Genomic DNA, 15,052 nt, shown 5'->3' on the forward strand with positions numbered 1-15,052 from the left:
CCCCCCCCCCCCGCCAAGATGAGGGTGTGGGGTCACGGGGAACCCCCAGCCGCCCCTCACAAGTAGGAACTCCGCCAGCCGGCCAGGGAGAACCCTCCATTTCCCCCCTTTAAAGGAGACTCGCGGGACCTTTTCATATGTTCCTTCATGTCCAGTGTGGGTCACGACCAACAGGCTCAGAAACACTGCTCCGCAGCGCTCCCGGCTACACAGACAGATTTTAGGACGGACAGCCTCTTCTGCTTTTTAACAGGTTTGTTAATTGAGTGCAGACTGATCTTTACCACAGCACATGCCACTTTTTGTCAACGTGCTTATTAATCAAAAATAAAGACAAAAAGACAAGTGACTTTTTTTTAAAGTGATATTTTGTCCTTAGTAATGCAATCATCCCATTTCTCTAAATAGGAATAAAATCTTTTAAAGGAAGGTACACACCTGACTGGTGGAATTAAAGGATTGTTACAGGGTGACAAGATTAAGCGCAATTTTCTGTTCTGATTCCAAAAGAACTGTCTCTGGTAGTTGCAGAATAGTTGAAATAGAAAACTCCACTGTTTAATTGCTGGCAGCAGAGCAAATTTGACCAGTGTTTTGATCATGAATCTTAGCTGCAAATTAAATGGAGCCTTTGCAACGGTAACTGAAACGGATACAGCATGTAATGAAATACATTTTAGAATAGACTGGTGTCAGCTACAAGAAAGCCCATTCATTTCTAAAGAGTCAATAACCATGGAATGAAAGATGCTAAGATTTAGTTCAAAAAATATACTGCATGGTTTGTAGATAGTAACCAACACTATTCAGTTGTTTAACCCTATGCACATCATATTTCCATTTAGACTGCCTTCAGTTACTTTTTATTGAATGCCTCCAGTAAACGCAGCAGGTGTAGGAACAGATTGATGATATCCAAATAGAGGTTGATTGAAGCCAATATATACTCTTCAGGGGACAGCTTGTGCATCACCAAATGAGTGTCATAAATGATAAATCCACAGAACAGAAGAGCTCCGCCAGCTGCAAATACCAGTTCCATTGTCTCACTATAGAAAAACAGCTAAAGCCAGACAAAAGTGTGAAAAGGAAAAACAGTGGTAAGTTCTATTTCATTAAGCAGATGCACTTCAGTATTAAAAACTATTACTAAGAAATTTAAATTATTTTGGCCTTCTACTGGAGTATACTTACTGCACCACAACAGTATTAGTGGCAGGATGTTCCAAAATTTTGTAAAAATCTTGGGATTGGAACAGAAGAAAACAGTCATCACCTTCCAGCAGATAATTAGATGAGATTTTTCCAAACTAATTATATTTTTAGACCCTAGTAGTGCAGATACTTGTATACTACTTTCAATATGATTATTCCCCATAGGGAATCACATGCAAGGGTGTTTGTAGTATCAAGGCCAAAGAGGTTTGCTTGGTATTAAGTCCTCTCCACATGGGGCTAAGCAAACTACTTTTGTAGAGCTACAAAGTCAAAGAGTAAGATCCTAACAGAAACTATACAAACATCCTCTGCACCAAAACAGACTGTTTTTTTCCCCAGCTCCTCAGTTTGTCTATTTTCACTGAGCTCATTTCACTGGAAGCAGTGCCTCCTCTCAGTGGAGGAAAGGATGCTCTGCCTCCTTGATAGTAATGGTAGAAGAGAATTTAAGAGAGGAAACAAATACTACTGAAAAAGTTAATCTCTTCTCCATACTAATTTGGATAAACCTAACCATTTAAATCCCTACCATCAATTCTACAGCAGCAAGAGTATTCTAGTTAAATTAATTTGAAAAGTACAATTGAGAGGTTATAACAGAACTTTTTCCAATAATAGCTCTAATCACTATTTTTTTGCTGATGAAAAAATCTAACTTGTCAAAACTAAACCTGTTTGTGAGAGAGGCCAGACTTGACCATGTTTTGGTACATACAGTACCATATCCACATTCCCTCTTTTGTTGACATGACATCTAAGTTAATCAAAATAGTCTAAAGATAGAAAGACAATGAGTGATTTTTTTAATGTGCCTTTTCATACTTTTTTCTTTGTAAAACAATCATCTGATAGTTCTAAGAGTAAAAGCTTTTAAAAGCAGTGTCACATTTTATGGATGGAATTTCGGAAGTTTCATCAATCTAAGATGGAAAAGCAGAGAAACAGCTTGGAGATTCACTTGAGAGATGAAGACCTATGTTCGGTCCCAGCTCAGCTGTTCTCCTATATCCCATACATGTGTCTTAAGCCCCAAGACAGTTATTCTTACATGGGTCTCCCTCAATCCCTTCCACTTGAGCAATTTCACTTTAATATTATTTTGTTCTGGTGAACATTATTTATACAAATTATACAACTGCCACCTCCACATTTAGGACAAGCACTCTAACCACTGGGCTCCAGTAAATCCTTCTTTCTGGCCCAATGAATATTTATTTACACAAAATGAAACAGATTCAACAAGAGAGAGAGAGACAGAGATCACCTCCCCTTCCTCTGCTGGAGCAGTTGAGCTTTGTATAAATAAACATTAACTTGGCTAGAGACTGGCTCCATAGCAGTCCCCTGGTTATAATGCTCACTTTAAAGGTCAGAGACCCACATCTGAGTGCCATAACCATTAGCTGTTGGCAATTCTGCAATGTATCTGTTTTTCTGTGGAAAAAAAAACAAACTTCAAAAAAGTCTGATTCCTCCCAGTGTGGAACAGGGAAAACCCCTGAAATCTAGACATGTTTCATAGCACCAAGAAATAATTTTTTACCTAGCAACTTGTTCATAGGTTGCATCAGCAATTACCCTTAATTTTTAAGCATACATTACACAGATTTAAATTAGATTGTGACTGAGCAGCCTATAGTAATAGTTTGTTTATAAATATTGTATATTGTAATGTTAATGCTTAGTCTTATATTACCATTTTATTATTTAGATCAACAGTGAAATAAAGAGGTGTCTGAGTGATTTGGAAGTCTCAGTTATATTGATTTTCTCTAAAATTGCAGAGAGGGCTTTAAATCTGATTTAAGGCATTAAAGTTTTACAGCTGAAATTTTTACTCCAAGATCCATGAGTCCCCAAAGTATCTGAAGCATGTTCTGATCTAAAAATGTCTTAATTTTAGGAGGACAGGGGAAGGAAATTCTGAACTCAGCAACTTAAATAATAATTTTTAGTTCTACACACAAGCCATCTTACCCGCAAGAAACCTGAGAGGATTAAAATCCACAAGCAAGCAAAGAGCCTGGAAAAAAAAAGACATTAGTGTATTAGTTTTATTACTGGTTGTTTAGATGTTTTTTCAAGCTCTTTCCTCCCCACATTAAATAACCAGATAGCTAGGTAGTATATATAAAGTGTACACATATATTATGCACAATCTGAAAGAAAAATGTTAAGATTAAACTGCCAATCATTCATTGTTATCAACACTAAAATCTTCCCATTATAGGAACCAGTGACAACTGAAGTTCAGAATTTATTACATTTGATTTAGCTACCTGATAGTCCAATGAAGACACATAAATACATAATTTGTTCGTGTAGTGCTATATTTTTAAAAGTTATAATAATAATAAAATAAACAGTACTTCCACAAGAACAAGTACTTCCTAAAGGAGTAAAGCACAGAAAAGCCTTATCTTAACAAGTAGTACAAATCAAGGCACCCTTTAGTGACATAAAACTGAACAACTCAGCTTCCACAGACCTGATTCATGTACTGTATATATAAGACTTGTGCATTTTGTGGTTTTGTTGTTACTGTCTCTGATAAGGAAACTTACCCAGCTCCACATTTGCTGAAATCTCTCTTCGACTGCAGAGTATATGCAGTTAGCCCAAGAAACACAGCAGTAGTAAGAATAAAAGCTTGTAGGACAATGGATACATCATAGAAACTCACTGTAAACGGAAGAAGTAAACTGTCCTTTAAAAACAGCATGTTATGTATTTGCTATAATTGTTATTTAATCAAAGCTTAAACACCATATATATTTATTATTTTTTTTAATGTATAGTTTGTCAGACACAGGTCTGCAATTGATCTAATGTTCTCAAGGCTGATCCATAATTTAACATGTAGCTCGTGTTTCTGCATTAGCAGGTTCTTGACCTTTTTTCTGATAAATATAGTTTTCTTAAACAGAGCTGCTAGATCTTTTATACTCATACTAAAGGCATTTTTGGACTTGGTGTGCAAGATTGGCCTAATCCAAGGCTTGAGAGGTTTCTAACCTCATTCACACAGTCTCTCTCTTGCTCATTAACAGTCCACTCACTGTGGTAGAGTGGAAGTGTGTAACTTCTTTTGTAATTAATAGTAGAAGGAGGTGCCTTAAAACCTGTTTTCTTCCTTCTGCTTTTATGTCTTTGCCACATTCATGGTGGAATCAAAGGATTCCTCATCATCCACACCGTATTTGGCAATAAGTAAGCGTGTTGGATTTCATTTCCATATTTTCATGGGAAACTGATGGGCAGTATTAGAATGACTATTGTTTACCTGCAACAGCAACAGTCAGTGCTTCCAAAAAGGTCTATGAGAAGTTAAAGAAATAGAATTTAAAAAAAAAAAAAAAAGAAAAAAGCGTAAGCTCAAAGCGTTCACATGGAGACAACATTCAAAAACACCAGTTTGGAGTTAAGGCATTTTGCTACATAAGTTTACCACATGTAAAATGTAATGTGTATTATAGAAACATGTTCATTTATTAAAGTGTTTTCTGTTCTAAAGTAAAACTGTCAAGGTAGCAAGAAAATGGCAACTACAGTACTCGTTCCTGGACAGCAAGTTATATAATTGCTATATACAATTTTTATTTTATTGCTGTGGGAAAGTGGCAACTCCCCAAAGTACCAGGTATTATATGGCTTGTTTTCTTTTTTCAAGCACTACATGTAGTAACGTTAAGTTCAAATCTCCCACAAATGATAATAAATGATTAGGTAGGTTTCTTAGAACTGCTGTAACTGAACTCCTTTCAGCTTCCCTCCCCCATGTCTTTTTCAGTGGGAATTTCAAAAACAAACTGAAGTAGGCACTTGTGTTCTTAAAAGTCTTTGACTTTTTCCTAAAACTATAGTTTGAAATTCATATATGTATAGTTTAATTTACACATTTGTATTTATATTTTATTTAAAGAAAGAACACATTTATATGCTTAAGACATTAATCCTTGGCTGTGTTTATCACATTGGTTCAAGTTTATTATAATAGGTCTTTCCTTAAACCAATTTATCACATACCATATTTAAGAGTTTTATCCTACTCCTCCTGCTCAGTGCAATATTTAAAGGGCTACAATGCAACAGTCCACACCACACTACACTGCAACATTTTATTAAAATGATTTAATCACTTCACTTGAAATTGGAATAAATGTTGAAAACATTTCACATCATGACTTCAGAAGCATATACCTCTGCCTTCTACTGTATGGCTTTTGAAGAAATTATTATGTCTTGTAAGTCAAGACAACTTTGTGGCAGTCTTTAAAATATTTGAAGAACATAATTTATACGAGTTCAGGTGTTAAAGCAAGAAATTCAGCAAGAGAAATGCAGCACCTTTCTTTGGCAGATTGAATTGCATTATATACTGGGCCAGAACTCCTTCAGCTATGCTAAGTAACTATGAAATAACGGCCCAATTACACATGGGTTGACTACTGGACACAGTGTCCTTGGGTTGGACACACACTCAGAACTCTTAGCACCGAAGGAAAAAAAAACATTCAAAGTATTTTATTTTTCTGCAGAAGTCCCTCTGTTTGTGTTGGGGACTGCTTCATCTCCACTAAAGACTCTGCTAAGTTAACTCCTGAACATGTATTGTGATATAGAAGCTTCCTCAAGGCACGTTTCTGACTCACCATCTAAAAGATTACTTAAATTGAGGGACAAGGCAAAAACAAAGTGAAGGAGCTTTATAGAGATCTGTTTAAAGCCTTGATGCTATGTACTGTTTCCAAAGGAAATTACCAGGCTGAGTTGGAGGATTCCAAGAAAAAAAACCCAGACAAATATCTTGAAGGACTTCAGGAAGTTTATACTAGACCTTTAAAAGGAGTACAATAAACATGAGTTAGGTGTCATTAGCTTGTTTTAAAACACTGTTTGCAAATTAAAAATGTACTAAGGATTATTCTTAACGAATGAAGCTGGAATACTTACAAATCCAAACAGTAGGTATAAATTAACAGGATGCTGATGTCTGTACAGGGTTAGGGCTAAAATCATGCCCAAAGATCCAAGCACAGATAGCAGAAGCAAAGCAGGCCTGTAAAGTTTCAGACAGAAAAGTAACCATGGTTAACAAAACACTACTTCACCCAAGATAAAAAAACAACCACCCACAACAAACCCTGAACATCACACATTTCCTGGAATATCTGGAAAAGGAAATTGTAACTGAAGGGCAAGGGACCTGCTTATACCAGAAGTTATAGGCTGTCTACAGATCTCACAAAAGCACCTCCAGAGAACAGAAAAGAAAATGTCCTCACCAAGCATGCAAAATATAAGAAACCTTTTGTAAAAAAAAAAGCAAACTCACAATATTTACACACAGTTTCCAAGTTTATCAAAACTTGGGCATGTCTAACTTTAAGCACATATCCCAGTTTACAAGAAAACCATTAATTCACTGTTGAAATGAAACTATTAAGGCAATTCTGCAAGAAAAACAAAGATGGTTCTGAACCAGGAGCAGGATTTCAGCTATAAATATAATTAATTGTATTTTATATGGTATCCTTTATGTAGCATTTTATCATAGTGATAAAGTAGAAGAAAGTTAAAGCAAAATGTAAAGCATATCTGTTACAGAGTGAATGAGATGGAAAGCTGTAGATAGAAAAATGAGGGGAAGAAAACTGCAGGTACATGAAGAATTTAGGATACTAGTCTTCAGTCAGAGTCAGAAATGATCGGATAGAAAGGAAAGGTTATAGGGGAAGGCTATGGTACAGCTTCCTGGAACAAGACAGTGACTAACTGAAAAACATTGCAAATGCCAGAATTCTGAAAGGATACTTAGGTAGCGCAAGAGTGATGTAGCTGTGATGGTCCAGAAATTATGTGAGGCAAGGATTCCTTAGGACAATATCTTTTATTGGACCAACTAAGTAGTTGGGATAAAGTTAGACAAGCTTTTAAATGCTAAACATTCTTCCGTCCTTGTGACAGACCTAAGGAAGAGTGTCTAGCATTCAAAAGCTTGGTTAACTTTATCCCAACTACCTAGCTGGCCAAATAAAAGATATCATCCTAAGAAATCCTTGCCTCTCAAAAGGATATGTAAGACTATAGAACAGAAACAGCACTAGTTAAGATACAATGTAATTAAGACATGGGTTTTAGTAGAACAGGATGAAGGTAAATATAAATTCTGGTATTGAAAGCAATGGGAAACATAGAAAGAAAAAGTAAAGTTCAAAATCTAGTCAGTTTTCAAGACTTATTTCAGACTTATTTCAGAGGAACAAAGTTAAGAGATCTGTTCAGACACAAAGTGTGGTTTTATTCAGAACAAAGTTTTCTCTTTTTGTCTCCTCAGCTCTCTCCCTTTCCCCACCAAAATTTGTACATGATTATCACACATTTTACATTACAGTACATTTTAGATATTGGAAAGGGTTCCCATTTCATTTTTAAAATTTTACCTTTCATGCACAAAGGTCTGAACGGTACTGGAGTAGAGGAAAACAGCGGATGTCACTGTGGTCAGAAGAACTTGAACTGAAAGAATGCTGTACACTTTTCGTAGAAAAGCTAGGATAAAAAAAAACAAAAAATACCTCAACTTGGTCTGGTCATTACTGAATTACATTTTAGACTAAAATTAGACATATGTTTGCAATGGGATACGGAAATGCCAGAAAATGTTCTTACTACACGCTTACTGATATAACATAGATCAGTGATTCTCAACCAGGGTGTTGCAAGATCCTTTTTAAGGGTACCACGAGGAGTTGCACAACTGTTAAGTGTGCAAACACCTATAAGAGAAACCCAAAAATTTCAAATAGGAATCCATAGTACCTAAACATTCTGACCTGTTGTAGTTCAAGTTCTCTGGAATAGAAGAACTGTTCTATTATTTTCCTATAGTGAAAAAAATGAGTGAAAGCTAAGAGCCAGCATTTTCCAAGGGATGCCTGGAATCTAACAAGGTTGAGAACCACCAGCATCGGGCAAAGTTCTAACAATCCCTTTTCCTTACAACTGATTAAACTGTTGCCAAATTACTGTGGTCATCATATTATTTGATAAATATGATAAATTGTTCATGGAAGAAATTTACAGTAAGGAAAGATTTTAAAAGCTGTATAAGGGGACATTCAGTACCAATTTACAAATATTTGAAAGGTATCAACACTAGAGGATGGAGAGCGATTACCTGGGTGGTATGTGGGGCTATATCAAAGTATAACAGGATAAAAGAAACAGGGAAAAATATTAGTGGTAATGTCTTTTACATTGTAGCTAGTTTCCTGAAATGGAAGACTTAACACTTGGGATTTTCATATTAGACTGGACAAATTTTTGGAAACCATGCTAGTGAATAATTCTGCAGTGGTAAGACTTTTATGTTAGGAGAGTACTTTGAGCAGGACTTTAGGCAGTTCAGTAACTACAGTATCTCCTAAACAGACTCTAAATCTCAGTTTAGAGTCAAAGGAGATTTATTTTTTTAATGCGTACAAGGGATGGAGGATGGACTGTCTAAAGCTTTGCTTTCACAAAGCAGATCATTCAGGTTGTTATTCCCAGATCACCATTCAAGGGAGCCAGAACTCTCTGCTTTATACTCCTGGGCAGTGATAGTAAGCACTGGAGGGTTTGTGCACAATCATCTGTGCCATGGGCTGGATGAGTGGTGCAGGGCTAGTTCATGTGCTATACTGGACCCCCGTACTTCCAAGATAGGCCCTAAACCACCAGATGGGGTCCCCTGTGTGTCCAAATCAGGCTCTGGGCCAACTGCTGGTGCTGATCTCTGGCACAGTTCCCCACAAGTCTGGAAATTTGCCAGCAGGTGAGTGGCAACCATTGCCACTGCTCCCCCACTGCCAAATTTTCAGACCTGTGGGGCTCCTGCAGGTTGGAAGGCATGGCTGCACAGGCAGGATTTGGCCCATAGGCCAGGGCAGAGCATCCCAGTCTAGAGAATCTCACTGCCAACAGCTTCAGGAGGAGGAATGCACTAACTTGTTTTAAAGCACAGATATGGAGAAAGAGAAGATTTGAGGGGCAAGAGAAAGACAACTCATCTTTACTTCAAGTCTAACCAAGCTATGATCATAACTACATCTATCAGAAACCATGGAAGTCTCAATTCTGCAAATGCTTACACATACATAATTAAACACAAACAGAGCTAGTAACACCGTGTCCAAGTTAGCACATGCTTCACTATTTGCCAGACTGGGGCCTAGTGTCACAATAACACAAAGAAGTGTACATGAGTCGCTTGTTAAGTGGAAATCTTCCAGGCTATGAATTATTAAAAGCAGCATTGTGCTGTCTTTAACATCTCTGATTGCCATTTTCCTTCTTCAGAGACCCATAGAAACAAGACTGTAGGCTTGCTGAGAAAATCTAGCTACAAACCTAGGACAAGAATGTATGTTTAAGAGTGTCTGACAGAAGGAAGGGCAGATACACACCTTCACAGACTAACTAATTCAAGTTATATATACAGAGAGTGAGAAAGAGCACAAGCTTTTGTCAATCCAAGTTCACATCACATGCTGTGAAAGAATGTGCAGAAAGCAGATCACACAAGCACCAGGACTGCATTTGTGATGGTCCCAAAGACATGTATAGTTTTTAAATTCACATGTTTGAGCTCATATTTCATTTAAAGAAAGCATGGGTTTATATGCCTACAAGAACCTCCCACTGTATTTACTGTGTTGGTTCAAGTCTATTAAAATAAATAGTTCTTTCCTTAAACCAATTTATCACAACATGTTTATGAGTTTAGTCCCCTCCTTCCTGCTCAATGCAATCCCTCTTCCACATCTTTCAGAACCTCCTGCTGATGTTCCAGCTGCACTTCTGCTCACGCCTGTTATGCTATGCGCTCCCTATCCATGGCCCTACAAAGCTCTGGGACCTCCTAATCAACATCCTCCTGGCTCTGGATAAGCTGGCCATCTAGGATACCAGCACAGAGGCTCTGGCTGGGGGGAACCCAGGCAAGTGCAGGGCTGTCTTCCTCTCATTCCTTTGCTTGCGGCTCCGGGAAGAGATCCCCTGGTCAGCTTGACTCATTCAGGGGGTAGCAGGCACTGCTCGGTCCCCCTTCTGGATCCCTTGTTTTGAGTCTGTGACCCTCACTCCCATTCCTGTTTTCTTTTTTATTTGTCCCAAGCAATCATAGAAAATTAGGGTTGGAAGGGACCTCAGGACGTCATCTAGTCCAAACCCCTGCTCAAAGCAGGACCATCCCCAACTGGATCATCCCAGTCAAAGCTTGGTCTGGCCTGGTCGGCCCAGCAATCAGCTGATGTGTCCTCACTGGTTTCCCTTACTAAGTGAGGCTTATAGTAATCTCTGATGGCCTAAACCCAAATTTATGACACAACAAATAGGCCTGCTCAGGGCTACACTGAAACGGCCATAATGCAAGAGTCCACAAGACACGACACTGCAATATTTTACGAAAATGACGTAATCATTTCCCTTGACACTAGGATCAACGTTGGCAGCTTTCCATATCACAAATCCAGAAGAAACAACTTTTGCCTTCCAAGCCCAATTCACGTAAAACACACTTTTCCAGCCAGGAGACCTTACGCCACCCTCCAGCTCCCCTGCGCAATACAAATTTTTCATTTCCACCTGGGGAAAACTGTACAACCATCACACTCTCCTTCCCCTGAGGAAAGGCACATGTGCCCGAAAACTTACAAAGAAAGAAAACTTTTTTTGCAACGGTCTAGTTGCTCTAATAAAAAATAACTGCCCCTCCCACATGGACCTCTGGGCTGCCTGAGCCAACAGGCCCCCGCGCGGGGTTTTGAAGAACTCGTCCTTACATCTTGCCAGTCTCGTTCAGCGCGCAGACCCCAGAGTAAGGACAAACCTATCCTCCCCGCCAGCACCACCTCCCGACGCCGGGCCCTCGGGATGTCCTGGCAGGACAGGGGCACCTGAGTCCACGGGCCCGCAAGCGGGACCGCCCCGCCGGGCCCACGCTGCGCCCTGCAGACCCACCCATGCGGATGTGGACGCTGGCCGAGGCCACGCTGCTGCCGTAGTTGAAGTCATCCTCGATGGAGGTGCGCGGATAGCTCGGATCCGCCGCCATCGCCATCGCAGCGTCTTCACTGCCGGGTGGCGGCGTCGAGCGCCGAGCAATCGAGCCGCCACCGGGCGGGCCGCCGAGCAATCGAGCCGCTTGCTCCACAAGCGTTCCCCGGCGCGTGCGCAGGTGTGGTCGCGTTTGTCCGTGGCGCTGGGCCTGGCCCTGCAGAACGAGCGCCGGGCTAGCCGGCACTGGCGCTCGGGGCTAGGGATGTAGGTGCCCCTGCTCCGCTGCCCGGTCCTCGCCCCTGAGCTGCAGTGCCCCAGGCTGCCGCTGCCCCGCTATAGCCCAGCCGCACAGCGGGCAGCTCTGGTGGGTGCGTCTGGCCGTACGTAGCCACAAGCACTGCGGGGCTGAGTCTTGTCACAGCGGCAGCCCAGTGCGCTCGCCCCTGCCCCCGCCCGGCTGTGGCCCGGCTCTCCCACTCTGCCAAGGCCTGCTGGGGGCTTTGGGCAGGTCTTTTAGCCCCTGTGCCCCTCAGGTTCCTCCCCCCTGAGAAGGGGAGTGATGATGTTGGTCTGTGGCGATCTACTGAAGAAAACCTCTGCCTGAAAAATGGTTGTTCTCCATCTTTTTAGGCTCGAGGCACCCACTGGACAATGCCAGTTCTTAGTTTTCACTCATTTTTTGACTATGGGAAAATGCTAGAGCTGAAAGCAATTTTTCTGTTAGAAGGACCACAACAGGTCCAAAGGATTTTAACAGTATGGCTTCCCATTTGAAATCATGGGGCATGGCCAGACAAGCGATTATTTGCTGTTTATGTAATATTTCTCCATAAATACATGAAAGGTTATTTTTTGTAGGGTAAGCTTTTTCACTACATTGACACAGGCCTGCTCCACTCACTGTTTATGGTGCTTTTATGCAGCATTTTATTTGTCTTATCTCCAGAAAGTCAGTTTTTCCATTTCAATTTTTTTTTAGTCTTAAGTGTCTAAGGGGTAATGCTTGTGGCTGAAAAAGCAGCTTCTCCAAAGCGGTTTTCCTCTTAACTGTTATGTGGAAATACTTCTCTTTCTTCATTCTGTCCAAAGAAAATGACTATTTTATAGCAGTTTTACTCTGATATATATGCCCACCTACAACTAAGTTTTGCCACTTTAAAGGTGCAGTAGACAGTAGACTTATTCAGACTTTCTTCTTACTACAGGGCTGAGCCAGAAAGGTAATTCCTGTTGAATATCCTCAGTCTAATTAAGTGGGAAGTGAGGGAGCGCACCATCTTTGTAGAACAATGATTCTTAACCAGTGTGTCATGGCACCCTGGGGTGCCATGAGAGCCTTTCAAGGGTGCCACACAATGTAAGCATTGTTGGGGGGCAAACATGAATCGCAAGATAAACCCAAAGATTTCCAATAGGAATCTATAGCGATAAAAATATTCTGATTTTTTGTGGTCTCTCAGTTCTTTGCAGCAAAAACATTGGTGATGCATAGGGAGTGCACGGAGGTGCATATGCACATGTACCCTCTGAGAGCGCTGGTGCGCCCTGTCAGGCCACGCTCCCTATTTAGGCAATGTGCAGGGGGCCAGGTGGAAGCGCAGGTCCCACCCCTGCGAGTACTGACTGGAGAGTGGGGCCGCCAGCAAAAGTGGCCATAGGACTTCCGGAAGCAGTGCGATCAGTGCAATCGGCTGTGGGGGACCCCACCCCCTGGTTGCTGATTGATGTCTAGGGCAGGCATATGCCCCCCCCACCCCCCCCGACTCAAGAGGCACCAGTCACCCATGCACAGAAGAATCACTATTCTGTAGCCAAAAGAAAGTGAAAACTAAGAGCTGACATTTTCCAAAGGGTGCCTTGAATCTATTGAGGTGTGCCTTGAGTTTAAAAAAGGTTGAGAATCACTGCTCTAGGGGCACTAACCACATTGCACTTTCAGGTCTTTTGTATGAAGATTGTCCCTTGAACCATCACTTGGGTTGGTTATCATAAGCATCTTCTTTAGACAGAATGACAAATGCAAGACCACATGGAGACACCCTCACTCTAAGCACTGGCATCTCCTTGACTATGTTATTATTAGAGCCCATGATCAAATGGATGTCCATATCATGCGAGCCATGCAAGGAACTGATGACTGCTGGACAGATTGCTGTCTTATTAGAGCCATTATGAACATCCAGCTTGCTCCAAAACACTAAAAAGAGCCAAAAGCAATGCAAAGGACCCTCAACACCAAATTTCTTCAAGACCTGAAGGTCTGTAAGGATCTCCATCAGTGTCTCCATGAAAATCTCTCTGCCTTGTCTGTAAATGAAGGCAACATTGAGGAACTCTGGAAGGGGTTTAAAACTGCTGTCCATATGGCCTGTGCTGAATCCTTTGGCTATACCACCCATCAGTACCAAGACTGGTGTGATGAGAGTGACACCGAGATCCAAGACTTCACTAAGGCTTTTGGTTCCATCAATCATGAAGCTTTGTGGAAAGTACTTGTCAGATTTGGATGTCCTGAAAAGTACATCAAGGTCCTGAGGCTTCTCCATGACCTCCAATAGAACTGTGATTGTTCCGTTTAGTGAATCAGAAACAGATCCATTTCTCATCTGAACTGAGGTTAAGCAAGGATGCACCACTGCCCCAGCTCTGTTTTCCAGGGCTCTTCAACCTGGGATGTTTTTACTTGAAGACCCAAATACTCAAAACAACATCCCTGACCTTCGATACGCTGGCAACTGCACCAGCCTTGCACACACTGAGGAAAACCTCCAGACAGCACTGGATCTTTTTGGAGAAGCCTATTAAACTTTGGGCCTCTCTCTCAACATTGAGAAAACTTAAGTGCTCTACCAGCCTGCCATCAATATGATCCCCCCGCCCCAGATTACCACCAAGGAAAAGACCCTGGAGGTAATTAAGCACTTCCCCTACCTCAGTAGCCACCTGTCTCAGAGAGTGAACATTGATGAGGAAATACAGCACAGGATCCAGTGCACAAGTGTCTCCTTTGGGAAATTGCTTCAGCATGTTTTTATTCATTGTGATCTCCGAAAAAGACACCAACATCTACGCAGTCATCATCCCCACCCTCCTCTGCAGATGTCTGGGTTGGGCAAAATGGTTGATCTGGCCAGTGGCCAGACTCCATTTCCTAGCAGCCGCTGTCTTTGTGGCTGGAGCCAGTTTCCATGGAGACCCCAGCAGCAGCTCCACTGTGATAGCATGAGGCCAGAGTTTGTGGAGACTGGCCCCAGCAACACTGGCAGGGCATGCGGCAGGGTGCAGAGCTGCTCCAGAGCCCAGCTGGGATCTTGTGGCTGTGACAGCACGATCCAGAGCCAGGGCAGAGCCACGATCTGCAGCTTGCATGCTCCAGGCAGGGGTGTGCAGGCAGTGGATCATGGCTGTGCCCCAGCTCCTTGCAGCGGTGACAGCGTGGTCCAAAGCCAGGGCAGAGTCGCAATCCACTGCCTACATGCCCCTGCCCAGAGCATGCAGGTTGCTCTGCCCTGATTCTGGATCATGCTGTTACTGCTGCAAGATCCCAGCCGGGATCCATGGAAACCTTGGTCTCATGCTCTCACTGCGTGCATGCTACTGGGGTTTCCATGGAAACTGGTTCCAGTTACGCGGTCGGGGCTGCTGAGAAATGGAGTCCACTGCCGGTGGGATCCAGCCCACGGGCCAGACTTTGCCCACCCCTGTTCTAGTCAGATGTATTGCATGAACCTGCTGTCTGCAAGATTCTCTGCTTCTACACCAGCTCCAGAAGCTATTTCTGCATGTCCCT

General features: G+C 41.8%; 1 protein-coding gene across 1 annotated transcript; it reads right to left on the reverse strand.

The window, feature by feature from the left end:
• Positions 1-350: 350 nt before the first annotated feature.
• Positions 351-11,346, reverse strand: TMBIM4 (transmembrane BAX inhibitor motif containing 4). Its single transcript, XM_019514676.1, has 7 exons — positions 11,224-11,346; positions 7,662-7,770; positions 6,172-6,277; positions 4,502-4,535; positions 3,783-3,900; positions 3,196-3,241; positions 351-1,063 (listed from the first exon to the last, which is right to left on the reverse strand). Exons 1-7 carry the CDS (start codon positions 11,321-11,323, stop codon positions 857-859), a joined length of 720 nt encoding a protein of 239 aa, XP_019370221.1. The 5' UTR covers positions 11,324-11,346; the 3' UTR covers positions 351-856.
• Positions 11,347-15,052: the final 3,706 nt, after the last annotated feature.

The sequence above is a fragment of the Gavialis gangeticus genome, unplaced genomic scaffold (genome assembly GCF_001723915.1).
Source record: "Gavialis gangeticus isolate Ggan-Ray unplaced genomic scaffold, GavGan_comp1, whole genome shotgun sequence".
NCBI classification, from domain to species: domain Eukaryota; kingdom Metazoa; phylum Chordata; order Crocodylia; family Gavialidae; genus Gavialis; species Gavialis gangeticus.